Raw genomic sequence first — 15633 nt, 5'->3', positions numbered from 1 at the left:
TCTTTTCCTGACGCCTGGAAGCAAGCAGTTGTACGACCCCTCCCTAAGATTACAAATCCTACCCAGCTTAAAGATCTTAGACCAGTAAGTCTATTGCCCTGTCTGTCTAAGGTGTTGGAGAAGGCTGTGTGCTTGCAATTAACAGAATATATAGAGAAAAACAATATTTTACCGGATGTACAGTCGGGCTTTAGGAAGGGAAGGAGCACCATGACTGCTTTGCTCGATGTCACTGATCATATACTGTGTGCTCAGGATCAAGGAATGTGTACTATATTAGTGCTGCTAGACTTTTCCCGGGCATTCGATTGTATAGATACGGTATTATTGTTATCAAAATTGAGCTACTACGGGTTTGATTCTGGTGCACTTAAATGGTTTGATAGTTACCTTGCAAATCGTAGCCAGCATGTAAAATTGAGCTTGAGTGATGGCTCATCGCTCATCTCAGAGAGCATGAAACTAGCACGAGGGGTGCCTCAAGGCTCGATCCTCGGCCCGATCTTGTTTATTTTGTACTCTGCCGACATAATAAGGCATATAAAACATTGTAAATACCACATATATGCAGACGATGTGCAGGTGTATATCTCATTCAAGCAGTTGGACATTGACAATGCAATAGGCAAACTAAATGAGGATCTTTGTAGAATAGCGGACTGGGCTACCAGTAATGGCTTATTATTGAACCCTGCCAAAACAAAGTACCTAGCATTTGGCAGTAAACATCAGCTGGCTAGGCTTAATCCTACAATGGATGTAAAATTAATGGGAAATGCCATCGAGCGTGTCAGTGAAGCACGAAACTTAGGCCTATTAATGGATTCGGAGCTCAGGTATGAGAAACATATTTCAAATTTAGTTAGGAGCTGTTTCTATAAGTTAAAAGTTTTGTACAAGATAAGACCTTTCTTGTGTGAAACTCTACGCATCCAATTAGTTGACTCACTTGTTCTGTCAAAATTAAATTATATGGATATAGTATATGGTCCACGACTACTCACTAAAACAAAGCGACTGGTGCAACGAGTTCAGAACGCTTGTGCCCGTTTTTGCTTCAATATTCCGTTAAGGGCACATGTAACCCCATTTTTAAACAAATGCAACATGCTTAAAATGCTACACCGACGTAAGCTTCATCTGGCAAGTCTTCTTTTTGAGGTAGTACACCAGCGGTCTCCTGCGTATCTCTTTGAGAAACTTTCCTTCCGTAAGACGCGAGTAGCTCGACAATGTGGGTTGCAGTTGTTAACGCACCGTCACTGTTCGGCTGCATTCCGCGGAAGTTTCAGATATTTGGCAACAAAATGCTGGAACAATCTGTCTCCGCCTTTAAGGAACCTGAAAAGTGTGCATAGTTTCAAAGTTACGCTAAAAAAACAGATATATGAACATCAGCAAAGACAGGAAAGTTTAAGATGTGATACTAGTTTTATCTAAGAAGCCTTTTTTTTTTCACATACCTGTAGTTATGTCCCATGAGCCAACCATTTCTGCACTATTTTTTAATTTGTTCGTCTTTTCCAAATAATTAATTTAGTGATATAGTTTGGTTTGTTTAAAGCTTTTACGACTAGAAGTTTTTAAGTTTTCTGCACAAAATGTACACGTGGATAGCTGTGTCATAGCACAAATATGGCCGTGCTGGTGTCGTGCCGTGTGACGTGGCAATGGCGTGGCGGCCAGCTGTCACTTGGCTGTCAGGCCTGTTCCAGATACGGCAATTGCCGCAATGTTGAAGTTGTATATAATAGTTTTAGTTTCAATTTTATGTTTTAGGTATAGTTCTAGTTTTTAATTAGTTTAGTAAATCATAGCATAACCGCCTCGTCGTCGAACGGCGTACGCCTGGGTTACAACGGAAGAACAGCGCTGGCTTTGCCAGCAACATGCTGAGTTGTGACCCTTTTATGGCATTTTTCACTAAATGTTATACATTGTATATTTGTCAACATGTTTTTGTCATCTGTGTTTGTTTGTCATAAATAAATGTATTTCTATTCTATTCTATTCTATTCTATTCATCAAAATGACTCCCGTTTCGTTGCGAATATTGCATATTGTACCCAAACTATGCATGGCACATAATTGTGTGGGGTATTGAATGAAAGCCAGTTAAATATGCTATATTTCATTTATACAGTATGTACCAAAATATACAGCCGTTTAAGAGCCATTTGCAAAAGAATCAAAATGATGTAAAAAAATATTCAATTATTTTGGTTTTACAACCAAACCAAAAGTCGGGCATTAAAGCAATGTACTACAAAATTAAAGACGACGTCTGACGCCATACGTTGATATCAATCAAGTCAAAATTGGGCCAAATATGTGGAAATTATGCATCAAAATGTAGATATTTGCCCATACAAATGCATAAAAGTAAAAAAAATCCAAATTGGTCATTTTCAGGATAATCCGCATAAGCTTATAGTATGTTATTAGCAATATGACCTGTATTCTAAAACTGCCGGGAGACCATGTCTGTTGTTCCTCAGTTACAAATAATGACGTCATACAAATAATCACTGCCGAATTTCGTAAAATGTAAATTATAGCTGTACCACGAGTCTCACATACACGTGAGTTACATGTAATGAAAGGTTATTAAATTTAGTATGATTCACCTAAACATTGTTTGTAAAAAAAATGTACGGTTTAAGAGCTAGAAACAAAGAAATACCACTTTTTATGGAAAAAGTAGATGTATATCAATTTTATAGCTAAACTAAAATTGTCAATAAAACGTTGCATATAACATTTAAAAAACCAGTTATTCAACTATACATCACAGTTTAAATTTTACATTTCCGATAAAAACTGTGGAAGTTGTGGAAAAAAACTAAAGCGCCCGAACAATTCTACCTTAATGCGCTCATATTATGCAAAGAATAGTTCTAATTATCGAGTACTAAATGAATGAACATTATATAAAATACATGAAAACGACATTTTCGAATGGAACCATAATTAAAAAAATAATAATTTACTTGATAAGTAAGCAAAATACTGTTTCTTTAAGTACCTAATCTCCTCCTTTCAAAGTCGGTTAAAATGTAGCTTTTGTGACCTGGGCTACAAAGACAAATAAATTGACACCTCATTTATCAAAATCAGTTCAGTTGTTTCATGTAAAAAATACATAATTACATACGTAGACAGCTGTTTCTGCTGTAGTCGCGGTAAATATTAATATGAAATAGACTCTTATTGTCATGGCCTAACGCTACATTATTAGAGAAATGTAAAGTTACATGCCAGTAAATAGGTACATGCCTAATCCAAAATGCCTTATCGAGGTAAATAAAAACTGATATGGCAGTTCACTTAATGCGATACATAATTATATATTTAAGCCTTGATTAGCCTTATACATGCATACATCACTGGCTCAGTGACCCAAAGCAAAGAGGAATTTGGCCTCTGACACAAAAGAGCGTCACTCTGCCCTATTCTGCGCCACTTCGCGCCAGTTAGGTATTATTATAAAAGTGGAATCTTGAATGGTGCAAGGGTTTCAAGGCTGAGCTGAGAAGGCTGGCAGAATTTTCCCTCTGATCCTCCGAAATACAGGTCACCCCTCTGGTCATTCGAAGCCTTCATAAGGCATCTTGCTAACTCATCGAGGCGACGCCCGCTAGGCCTGCTAACATCTACGGCCTGAGGGTTTCAACGTTAGATGCCAAGCCACGCCAGGCCATAATAGTAAAGGTCTGATTATTGAATTTTAATTTTTTGTCCGACTACGGCAGAATTTGCTATCTATGCGTGCATGTGTAGGTACCGTTTGCATGAAACGACTGAACTGATTTTGATAAATTAGGTGTCAATTTATTTGTCTTTGTAGCCCAGGTCACAAAAGCTACATTTAAACCGACTTTGAAAAGAGGAGATTAGGTACTTAAAGAAACAGTATTTTGCTTACTTATCAAGTAAATTATTATTTTTTTTAATTATGGTTCCATTCGAAAATGTCGTTTTCATGTATTTTATGTAATGTTCATTCATTTAATACTCGATAATTAGAACTGTTCTTAGCATAATATGAGCGCATTAAGGTAGAATTGTTGGGGCGCTTTAGTTTTTTTTCCACAACTTCCACAGTTTTTATCGGAAATGTAAAATTTCAACTGTGATGTATAGTTGAATAACTGGTTTTTTAAATGTTATATGCAACGTTTTATTGACAGTTTTAGTTTAGCTATAAAATTGATATACATCTACTTTTTCCATAAAAAGTGGTATTTCTTTGTTTCTAGCTCTTAAACCGTACATTTTTTTTACAAACAATGTTTAGGTGAATCATACTAAATTTAATAACCTTTCATTACATGTAACTCACGTGTATGTGAGACTCGTGGTACAGCTATAATTTACATTTTACGAAATTCGGCAGTGATTATTTGTATGACGTCATTATTTGTAACTGAGGAACAACAGACATGGTCTCCCGGCAGTTTTAGAATACAGGTCATATTGCTAATAACATACTATAAGCTTATGCGGATTATCCTGAAAATGACCAATTTGGATTTTTTTTACTTTTATGCATTTGTATGGGCAAATATCTACATTTTGATGCATAATTTCCACATATTTGGCCCAATTTTGACTTGATTGATATCAACGTATGGCGTCAAACGTCGTCTTTAATTTTGTAGTACATTGCTTTAATGTCCGACTTTTGGTTTGGTTGTAAAACCCAAATAATCGCATATTTTTTTACGTAATTTTTATTATTTTGTAAATTTCTCTTAAACTGTTGCATATTTTGATACACTTTGTATAAACAAAATATAGTTTATTTAATTGGCTTTCATTTAATACCCCACACGTGTATGTGCTATACATAGTTTTGGTGCAGTATGCAATATTCGCAACGAAGCGGGAGTCATTTTGATGACGTCATTCCGCTGAAGTAGATGGCCGGCGCCGCCGTCTCCCGGCAGTTTTGGAGACCCAATGCCATGCCCAACAACATACTAAAAGTTAGTAGCGGTTTCCGGCTCTGAACTATCTCTGCGATCGTTTCCCATAAGGCATGGCACTAGTCAGCGTAATCTCCAATATAAATATTTCAGCGTACTATCAGCCTGATATATTCGGAATTTAATTTCGACTAAGGCATTTTAACAACAAGTTCCTTTCCATATTTTTCATACCCTTTTCATATTTTTGTCTTGAAATTAGTTTCGTACCTATAATAATAAAATACTATACATTTTTGTACAGTAAAAATAATATAAAATTGTGCACTCGTATTAAGATTCAGTACCAATTTGAGACAGAAATAATACGTAGTTACTTGTGATCTTGGTTGGTTAGAACCTACCTATGGTACGTAACTGACCCTGATGGTAGTGATGACAAAAACAAAATAATTATGTTAAGTAATTCTAGAAACTCAGATTTGTCACATTATGAACGAAAATATTTTTATCAAGAATATCGATACTAAATACGAGTATATGTAGAACTAACAGTCAGTTAGTTGTGTAGGTATATACCGGGTGTAGCCTGTAACATGAGCAAATAATTAAAATATAGATTGTTAGTAGTCCTCAAACGGTGACACTTTTGTTCAACAACTTAAAAATTATGAAGTATTTAGACTTCCTATTTTTCATACAAAATAAATATTATCTTCAATGGACGCCATCGCCACGCCATATTATTTGTGATTGACGTTGCTTGTCATGCCTTAAACATACCAAAATTCGCAATACATTGCGTCTTAGAATAAACTTTAAAGTGTATTAAAAAATCAAACTATAGGTACAAGTTATTTTTAAAAGTTGCTGAACTAATGTTGGTCAGTATGTAGTACAGCCTACAGTTAAATTTTTTGCTCGTATTACAGGCCACACCCGGTATGTGTACTTATTGCAATTAACCAATACAACACCAATGTGTGTTGTACTGTAAAAAATTTTTTTTCATTCTAGAAGCGTACTTTGAAGAGATTTTAGGATTTTTATTTAAATGTACCCACCTACTAATTTGTACATACGGAACCCTCGATGGGCGAGTCCAACTCACACTTCCGGTATTTTTTATATGATTACGACATGCAGACAAATTTTACTTGTTCTAGTATCAAGTCGTGACATGACGGCCAAGACATTAGAACAAGTAAAATTTCTCTCCCGTGTAATGAAACCAACATTATTTAAAACGAAGCACGATTGCAAAACAGTATCAATAAAAGCACGTGTTTTAGCATTTTTTTGCGCAAGTATTTAAAAAACAGACGGGACAAACGAGGCAATTTAGGCATTCATGCCTCATACTGTTTGTTCCGAATCGTTGCAGAAAGGGAATGTTTAACCTTTAGGGATTTTAGGGAATGTTTTATATGTTTCGACCATTAATAGTTTTTAGAGTTTCGTACCCAAAGGGTAAAACGGGACCCTATTACTAAGACTTCGCTGTCCGTCCGTCCGTCCGTCCGTCTGTCCGTCTGTCTGTCACCAGGCTATATCTCACGAACCGTGATAGCTAGACAGTTGAAATTTTCACAGATGATGTATTTCTGTTGCCGCTATAACAACAAATACTAAAAACAGAATAAAATAAAGATTTAAGTGGGGCTCCCATACAGCAAACGTGATTTTTGACCAAAGTTAAGCAACGTCGGGCGTGGTCAGTACTTGGATGGGTGACCGTTTTCTTTTTGCATTTTTTTCCGTTTTTTTTTGCTTTATGGTACGGAACCTTTCGTGCGCGAGTCCGACTCGCACTTGCCCGGTTTTTTTATAGGGTCCTTTAATTTCAATGAGCCCGTTGGTAAAACTAACTCCTCAGAATTAAAACACATCGGCCATTATTATCAACAAAAACTATGTAATTGTTTTGTCTACAGAATTTTTAACTATAAGTAAGTAGTTATATAACTTACTAATCTATAATAACATCACCATATCATATTTAATTCGATGAAGTAATTTATATATTATAAACTAAAATTCAGTGCCCAAAGAAAGTCAGAATCAAGAAGATGGAATAAAGCATTAAGGCTCACTTGCACCATTCCACTAACCTGGGGTTAACCGGTTAAACCTGGAGTTACAATGATTACCAGTACAATTTGACACTGGGTTAACGGTTTGACCGCTTAGCCCCGGGTTATTGAGATGGTGCAACTGGGCCTAAGTATATTTAGGTGGGTACTCTAATGGCTCCTCTATACACGATGGGCCAGCGCCGGCCACTCCAAGGGACGCAGCCATGCGGTAGAATGAGATAGCAATATCACTTACTCCCTCTAACGCATAAATGCGTCCCTTGGAGTGGCCGGCGTTGGACTATCGTGTAGAGGAGCCCTAAGTTCTTTGAATTTTCATTCATTACAATTCGGTGGTGGAAGTTTTTTCGACATCCATTGAGAGTATTATAATGTGCCTAAATTGAAGCAAGACTTTGACCTTGACTTAGAAACGGGTTACTGAATGGTGTCCAAGGTCATCGGAGGGCAGAACACATGAGAGCATGGTCAGAGGGCCTACCGCGAACACCGAAGTTTACAAATTGCGGGTATCTCCCGACTCCAACTAAGGCGTATTTAGAGTGACAGAGAAAGATGCCCGTAATTTGCGAATTATGGTGTTCGAGGTAAGCCGTACGGTAAGTGTAAAAAGCTACCTAATGGCTCCTCTATACGATGGGCCAGCGCCGGCCACTCCAAGGGACGCATTTATGCGTTAGAGGGAGCAAGTGAGATAGCAATATCACTTGCTCCCTGCAAGTGATATTGCTATCTCATTCTACCGCATGGCTGCGTCCCTTGGACTGGCCGGCGCTGGTCCATCGTGTAGAGGAGCCATAAGCTATGAGTCAATAGAAGTACCTAATGGCTCGGTAAGCCCAAAGTTGAAGAGCGTGACCGTGACGTAACATTAACAAAGAAGAGGTCTGAAGCAGATCAATTGGTGGATAGGTACCTATTTAAAAATATGAGAAAAATTTATTTCAAAAGATGTAAGCACAAAGTCTTAATTATAAATAATTTTTATGTTAGTATATATATATGTGTGTGTATTTTTATGTGTATATAGTTTTTATGTAAGTTTAGATTGGCCTCCTAGGATCATCAATCTTTCATAAGTATGCCAAATCCTAGCTTAATTAGATACCAACAAGTGTTCTAACAACTACTAAATCATCACTATTTACATAAGACTGCCTTACCTTATAAAACAAAGTCATCCACCGCGTCTGTCTAACTCTAAACGGATTTTCATGTGGTTTTCACCTATCGATCGGGTGATTTTTGAAGGAAGGTTAACCCGTGCCTCGCATAATTATAATTAGTTCAGTAGTTTTTGAGTTTATCGCGAACATACAAACACACAAACGGACAAACGCGGCGGAAGACTTTGTTTTATAAGGCGCAGTGATGTGTAGAGAACGCTAATAGTTAATAAGTATAATTTCAAAACAAATCATATAACGAATATTTTTCAATATTCGTAATAAATATTATCCATCCTTATTGCAAGATGTAATATTTCTCTGTCTGCACCCGTAAATGCGCTTCTTGATCATAGCTCGAAGGACAGACAACATGGCTACGTTACATAGCTTACCTTCCATAGATACCGCAAATTTTAAAGAGGAGATTAATGTACTTTTATATTAAATTTATACACGATTTAATTGAGAGCAAATGCCATGAATTTCACACGGAAACTAACCAAAACCTTAAAAGGTTAAATTTAACCTAATAAAAAAAATAACGTAATCAATGAATGAAAATTAGGCATAGTTAGTTTTCATTTGTTTTCAAGCATTGCATTATATTAATTATAATTGTATTAATTAATTATGTACAGAATACACAAAGAAACAAATATGACACAGAACAAGCAAGCCTTTAAGGGATCTCTTCCAGTAATCTTTGGAGTAGATGATAGGTATTTGATAAAGAACGTGACATGAAGGTACACACACAAAATTCAAGTGAGTGGAACCGTTGTCGTCTAAACAGTACACTACGGTGTACAATAGACTATTGTAGATGCCAAATGATCGTTCCGATGAGGCCATAAATCTTTAGGCCGGCCGGCCCCGCCCCTTTTACTACCTGCTTGTAGGGATGCGTGTCGCCATCTTCGCAGATTATCGTTGCTGGTATTTATAATAATATGTAACTGGTTATGTTAGTTTTGAACTCATTGTATCCAATATAATATATTTATAGAGGAACGTCAGAGAATGATGTTACAGGTATGCTTCATCTAGTGGGCACAATCTGTGCTGCTGATTCACTATCGTACGATCGTGCGCCGATCGCACGAGGCGCGTTGTTGGTGAAACTTTCATTCGCAACGCCGGTCAAGGTCGCCGATCGAATAAGTTAACAAAAAAACCGGACAAGTGCGAGTCGGACTCGCCCACCGAGGGTTCCGTACTTTTTAGTATTTGTTGTTATAGCGGCAACAGAAATATATCATCTGGGAAAATTTCAAATGTCTAATTTCTAGCTATCACGGTTCGTGAGATACAGCCTGGTGACAGACGGACGGACGGACGAACAGCGGAGTCTTAGTAATAGGGTCCCGTTTTACCCTTTGGGTACGGAACCCGAAAAAGTGCGAGTCGGACTCGCCCACCAAAAGTTCCGTACTAATTTATTTTATTTTTTACAAATTTTTTCATAGTTATATTTATGTCAAAAGGGAAGTACCCTATACATTTTGATACCCTTGATAGTATCGAAATATAAGTTTTTTGCGGCTTAATCGGCCGTATCTTTGCTTTACGTTAGCTAAGAAATCTGGGCTATAACCGCGAAAATCGAAGTTCGCAAATTGCGGGGATTTTTCTCTGTCACTCTAATTACGCCTTCGTTGGAGTAAAAGAGAAAGATCCCCGCAATTTGCGAATTACGGTTTTCGCGGTAGCAGCTCTGATTTTTTTCACAGCGTCAAGTTGCCTGAGTACACTTGATACTTGAGTTAGACCTAGAGGTCTAACTCAAGGTATCGTGACAAGTCTGCAACAATTTTGATAACACACGCAGTGCAAGTGTTATCTGACTGCATCATTTAGGAGGATAATGTATTACGAGCGTGGGTAACTATGTACCTAATACATACTTACATAATTATGTCCATTTATTCGGCACGCCCTACAGCCTAAACGGCTAGACGGTTTTTGACATGTGAGGTGTGGTTGAATTGTGGTTGTGACATAGGCTATATAAAATTTGAAAACGACGCCCGCAAATGAAATAAGTTGCTACAAAATTGTTCGTTTGTAACAGATATATTATACTGATTACAAATTTATGGGTGGTTATTTCCAGCCAAAAGCAAATTCAAGGTCTCATAAATGTAAGGTCATTGTATCTTTTGTTTTGGTCAATGCAGCTTTAAACGAAATAATCGTAGGTCATCTATTTTAGTAACTGCTGATGGTTTTGGTATTTTTCTTACGCTACGTCTTACGTAGGCGAACAACGCGCGAACGCGGCGCGGCGCCTGACATTCGCGTGCAAATCGCGCCGCATCGCGTTCGCAACGAGATCGCTTACGTAGGACACTTCTATGGGCATCAAAGGATTGATTTCGCCGCGCCGCGCCGCGCCGCGTTCGCGCGTTGTTCGCCTACGTATAGTAAGACGTAGCGTTACCAAGAAGCAGGTAAATATTTTGCATTTTGTAGATATATTTGCAGCTTGTTAGCTAGTTCTCATATTTTAGTTTGCCTACTGTTAAAGCTTTTTGCAACTGATTGTAGTTAAGCACCCAGTCGTTTTGGCACTGACCAAATTTAAAAGTCAATTCTACTAGCCAAAACGAGGAAATAAATAACTCAACATTTTGCATGGACTTAGCTACTTTGGCTTTCTTGTGGATAAAATGCATCTTTCTTATCAGTTTTGAAGATAAAAAACCGGCCAAGTATGAGTCGGACTCGCGCACGAAGGGTTCCGTACCATTAAACAAAAAAGTTGTTGTATGGGATCCCCACTTAAATATAATTATATTTTATTCTGTTTTAGTACAGTAGGCACAGTATTTGTTGTTGTAGCGGCATCGGCAACAGAAATTCATCATCTGTGAAAATTGCAACTGCCTAACTATCATGGCTTTATGCTGTGTTTCGTCAGTAAGTGACATCATTTATTGATATAAGATCACTTTTAAATCCTTAAAATAATGAAACATGTTGAAACGAGATCATATAACATTTGAATTCCGCTAAAGTCGATAACAAAATAATTTGCTTAACACTTTTCCTTATCTTATTGCTTTTTCCAGTACACTTTTATGAAGATTAGACCGTAATTAACTGCTAAATCCAGGCACCAGTTTTTAATAAAGCGATGGATCTTTCCACATAAAAAATAGAGGAAGAAAAGTCCTATTGAGATTAAACCATTATCCTAACGAAGATTTTCTTTTAAAAATCGAGATGATAAATTGTAATACCATCCCTGAATTGATTTCAACAATTTGCATCCATTGACATTTATCAGCAACGCCCGAATGATTTGATAATGATATTGTACATAAGTATGTAATCTGCAAAGAAGATTGACAGTTCATTTAATAATCTTATCTAATCAAATCCGATTAATTGCCTGATTTTACCTTAAAAACATTTAACTGAGACGTCTATCGTGGCACGGGCAGGTGTCGAGAAAGGTGTTAGGATTATGAATGAATATGGAGGGATGTAAAAGCAATGGTAAATCTATCAATAAGTGGATGAAAAGTAAGCAAGTGGATGTTGAGATGACGGGCTACCGAGAATTTGGAATAGTCAGGCCTTAAGCATTAATCGTTAAGTGAAGATTTGAAATATAAAACAAACAGATTCACGCCGTAGTTTACAGTTTCTTAAGTTATTTTTAAAAACAATGATAAAAAAAATCTTCCTTTTGTTATTGTTAAATAGTAGTAAGCTCCTCTTGTACTTAAATGAGACACAAATAAAAATATTTTCATCATTGACATACAGCTGGTTATTGCTTGACTTAGGAGTATATATTGTCAGTGTATATATTGGCCTCGATATCCAAACGGATATAAGAAACTGGTAATTCCCAGTAACATATGCTCATTTGCGTAAGCAGAGTAGGGATATTATTGCAATTGCATATCGAACCCCAACGAGTTGAACACTCAATCGCATTAATTATAATAAACTGGCCTTATATATGATAGATAATGCATTAGATTATTATGTAGGTAGGTACCTGGAGATCACAATAGGGAACAATAGTTTTTTTGGACATTAATTAACGCGCACGATAAACGTTTGCAGAATTTTAAATTAAACTTCAAATAAGTAAAACAAAGTAGGTAGGTACTTACCTTACTAAATTTTTAAAAAGCTACTAAGGAATATATGATCACGCGCCATGTTGCGGAATTTAACTAGAAATATTTTTTTCATACTAGGTACCTATACGGAACTGTCACCCTATACATGAGAATAAAAGCGTCCTCTCGACAATGATCATATATTTTGCTTTAAGTAGCTTTACGTAGTTTGTATTGACTTATGGATATTCGTATGTAATGAACTAAATACATCTATAAATAATACTAAATTAAAACTAACAACCCTAAATATATCTAAAATAAAATAAAGAATATAAAAACTACCTACTCAAAGAGACCTCCCCGCGCTACCCCCGGCGCAAAGGTGCCCATCACACTCGCTGCGTTACCGTATGTAATCGAACAGTACATATATATTATACTCGTACTTGACTCTGGTTTACGTGAGTGATTGACTCGTCTACGCCTTATGGACCAACTGTAATACCGCCAGCCTGACAGCGCTAGAGATGGGTAGCGGGTATAATGGTATATACCCTGAATTTTCTCGGATTATTCCTAAATTACCCGTTAACCTCCAAGGTGGTTTGAGAGCATTTATATATACGTAAATAAATAAATAATATTTTAATAGAATAACAACGGGACGAGCAAACGATGGATAGTAATTAAATTAAATATCTACGCAGCGCAGCTTGTAGCGAGCTGTTGGTGCTATGACACGGGGCAGAGTAGCATCCGCTTAGTGTACCCCTTACATGTATTTGTATTTTTGAACTGTTTGAGCTCAATAGCTTTACCTGAGCAGTTTTAAAATGACATATTCGACAATGTCTGCGTAACTTACTTTCTATGTACAATCAAATGTACATCTTCCTCGCACTAATATGCGAGCGAGACGCATAGAAAGTAAGTTACGCACACGCTAGCATATTTGTCAGTGTTAAACTGGTGATAGCCGTACAGATTGAACAGTCTATGCGTTGACGCCAGGCATCGGAAAAATACTACACAGGCTGTCCAGTATCAGGTAAGTATTGTGTCCCACTCGCGCAAAAAAAGCGGTTGTAGCCGGTAGCGGGTTCAAATCCTGGCTCGTACTTAATGAGAGTCGGAACTTACGTACGAAATATCATTTAATATTTACCACTACCTATCTTTTCGGTGAAGGGAAACATACGAAGAAATTCAAAGGTGTATGTGAAGTCCCCAATCCGCATTGGGCTAGCGTGGGGACTGTAGCCCAAACCCTCTCGCGCATGAGAGGAGGCCTGTGCCCAGCAGGTATATAGGCTGAATTATTAATGTGTCCCACTCAGCGTCATGCACAAGGTAAACCTACCCAATACCCATCTCTAGCCAGCACGCATTGTCCGACCGATCTGGCCGACCGACCATTGACTGCATAGGCGTGCACGCAAAGAATCGGTCACGGAACACTGATTAGGAACGGACTTGCTTCGCCGATTTATACATTATTGACACGAATAAAACAATTTGTTTCGTATGGTGCACAAGCTTCCTCTTGGCGCCTTCGCCTATTCGTCAAAACAATATTACAAAATAGGTACATTTTGCATTGCGCAGATTACGCCAGTACGTTGTTTTATTACAACGTAAAAAAGCCAAACACTTAGGTTTATTAGTGGTCATACAGGCCAGATAGACTCTTGAAACTTGACTTTGCTAAAAAGCACACATTGGGAAGTATAAATCGCTGGAACCGAAAATTATTTTCCAATTAGGGTAAAGTTACCCTGACCTAAAAAATCAGTTTTATAAAATTGGTATTAAAACGCATTTTGTGAGGTCACAATTTTCAATAATTTGTTTTTATGACAGCTTTCGTGAAACTATTTATTAATTTTTTTAATAATAGACAACCTGTAGTTACCCTTCTACAATATATTAGTGTTGAGATGTACACATTCCTCCTTAATTTTTTAAAGATAACACACGTCCTATTTTGAATATGTTGTAACTCTGTATATATTTTTTCCTTGGTCTAATTTACTAGAAAATTAAGACAGAGTCCTCTGTAGCAACTTTAACCAAAAAAGCCCGTGTTCGTTATAAGTCCCCGGAATACGCTGTAAGAGAGTTCCGCCTTGAGGAAGTCCGATCCAAAATAATATAATCATGACTAGCAGGTTATATTTGGTGAGAAACTTCAAGTTGGTAGTGGGTTAATAATTATTTTTCACCTGTTTTAAAATAATTCTAAAATTTGAATGAAATTAGTGCAAATGAAAGACATAGGTACGTTAGCAACACTAATTAGGTTTGATACATATCAGGACCAGGAACTTTTCATTTATACAGGGTGTTTGGTACATCGTTTGCCAAATTAAAACGGCAAATAGGTTGAGTCATTTGCTATACCTATTCTCAGGCCTAGAAATTTTTAATTTGGCGCACATTTCTTTTTTCACTTCTATGCCAGGTTTTCGTAAATTTCAAGTTTTTACTTGCGTAGTAGTAAAAAAAACACAAGGCCAATTTATTTTTCTAGGCATGAGAAGATAGCAAATGACTCAACCTATCTGCCGATTTAATTTGACAAACGATGTACCAAACACCCTGTATAGTTGTGGACACTTTTATGTTAGTTAATATGTATGACTCTATGTTTATTAATAAATATTGTTTCCATGCGTCGCTCTTGAAAATATCTATGCTATTGTAATAAATCCCTAGAAGTAATAAGAATTATATATTTTCATTTATGATTATTATTCCATAATATTTTTTTGGCATGAAAAGCTTTATTTTACAACCATAAAAATAGCATTTTATGTCTAAGTCATTATCGAGTTAACAGTAGGTACCGTATTTTTTACGACTGTCAGAATTTCGCAAATCTGGGGGGCTATTACTCATCTCATTTTCACGATATCGTAAAAACGGCTATCTTCACGCGATACCAACTGCGAATACAATTTATAAAGCGGATTAGCGGCCAGTGTTGCGTGACAAGCAGGCTTCACATTGGCAAAGAGCTAACCGAATTTGTGCAACCGAAAATGAGAAAGAACTCGTTTCAATTTACATAAGAAGTAAGCGCGCGAAGCCAGCAGGGTCACCATTCAGTCAGTCTGTGGTCCTCGAATCGGACGCCGCATTGTTTTTTTTTTTATTTCCGATTTTAGCGCCGGCCAGTGCGTGCGTATTCGCAATGTGTGCGTATGTTTTGGTTTTCACTTTCCTCGCGGCTGCGACCTTCGTTAGTGATTGCTCGGCAAAAATAGCACGTGAGTTTTCTTTAATTACTTAACCTTAGGGCTAGGGAAGGATGCGTTTTCAGGCCAGGCGGTAAATCCTGAGTGTAATTTATGTTCGA

General features: G+C 37.1%; 1 protein-coding gene across 1 annotated transcript in view; it reads left to right on the top strand.

The window, feature by feature from the left end:
• The first annotated feature begins 15151 nt into the window (after positions 1-15151).
• The window catches only part of LOC134667876 (circadian clock-controlled protein daywake-like), a 33018-nt gene continuing 32536 nt past the window's right edge, over positions 15152-15633 (top strand). Inside the window, exon 1 of the mRNA XM_063525269.1 lies at positions 15152-15544. Coding sequence (XP_063381339.1) covers positions 15469-15544 — 76 coding nt within the window. The 5' untranslated portion in view covers positions 15152-15468. The remainder of the gene's footprint in view (positions 15545-15633) is intronic.

The sequence above is a fragment of the Cydia fagiglandana genome, chromosome 10 (genome assembly GCF_963556715.1).
Source record: "Cydia fagiglandana chromosome 10, ilCydFagi1.1, whole genome shotgun sequence".
Lineage (NCBI taxonomy): Eukaryota > Metazoa > Arthropoda > Insecta > Lepidoptera > Tortricidae > Cydia > Cydia fagiglandana.
The sequence above is the reverse complement of the archived record's forward strand: the minus strand, read 5'-3'. Positions and strand labels throughout refer to the sequence as shown.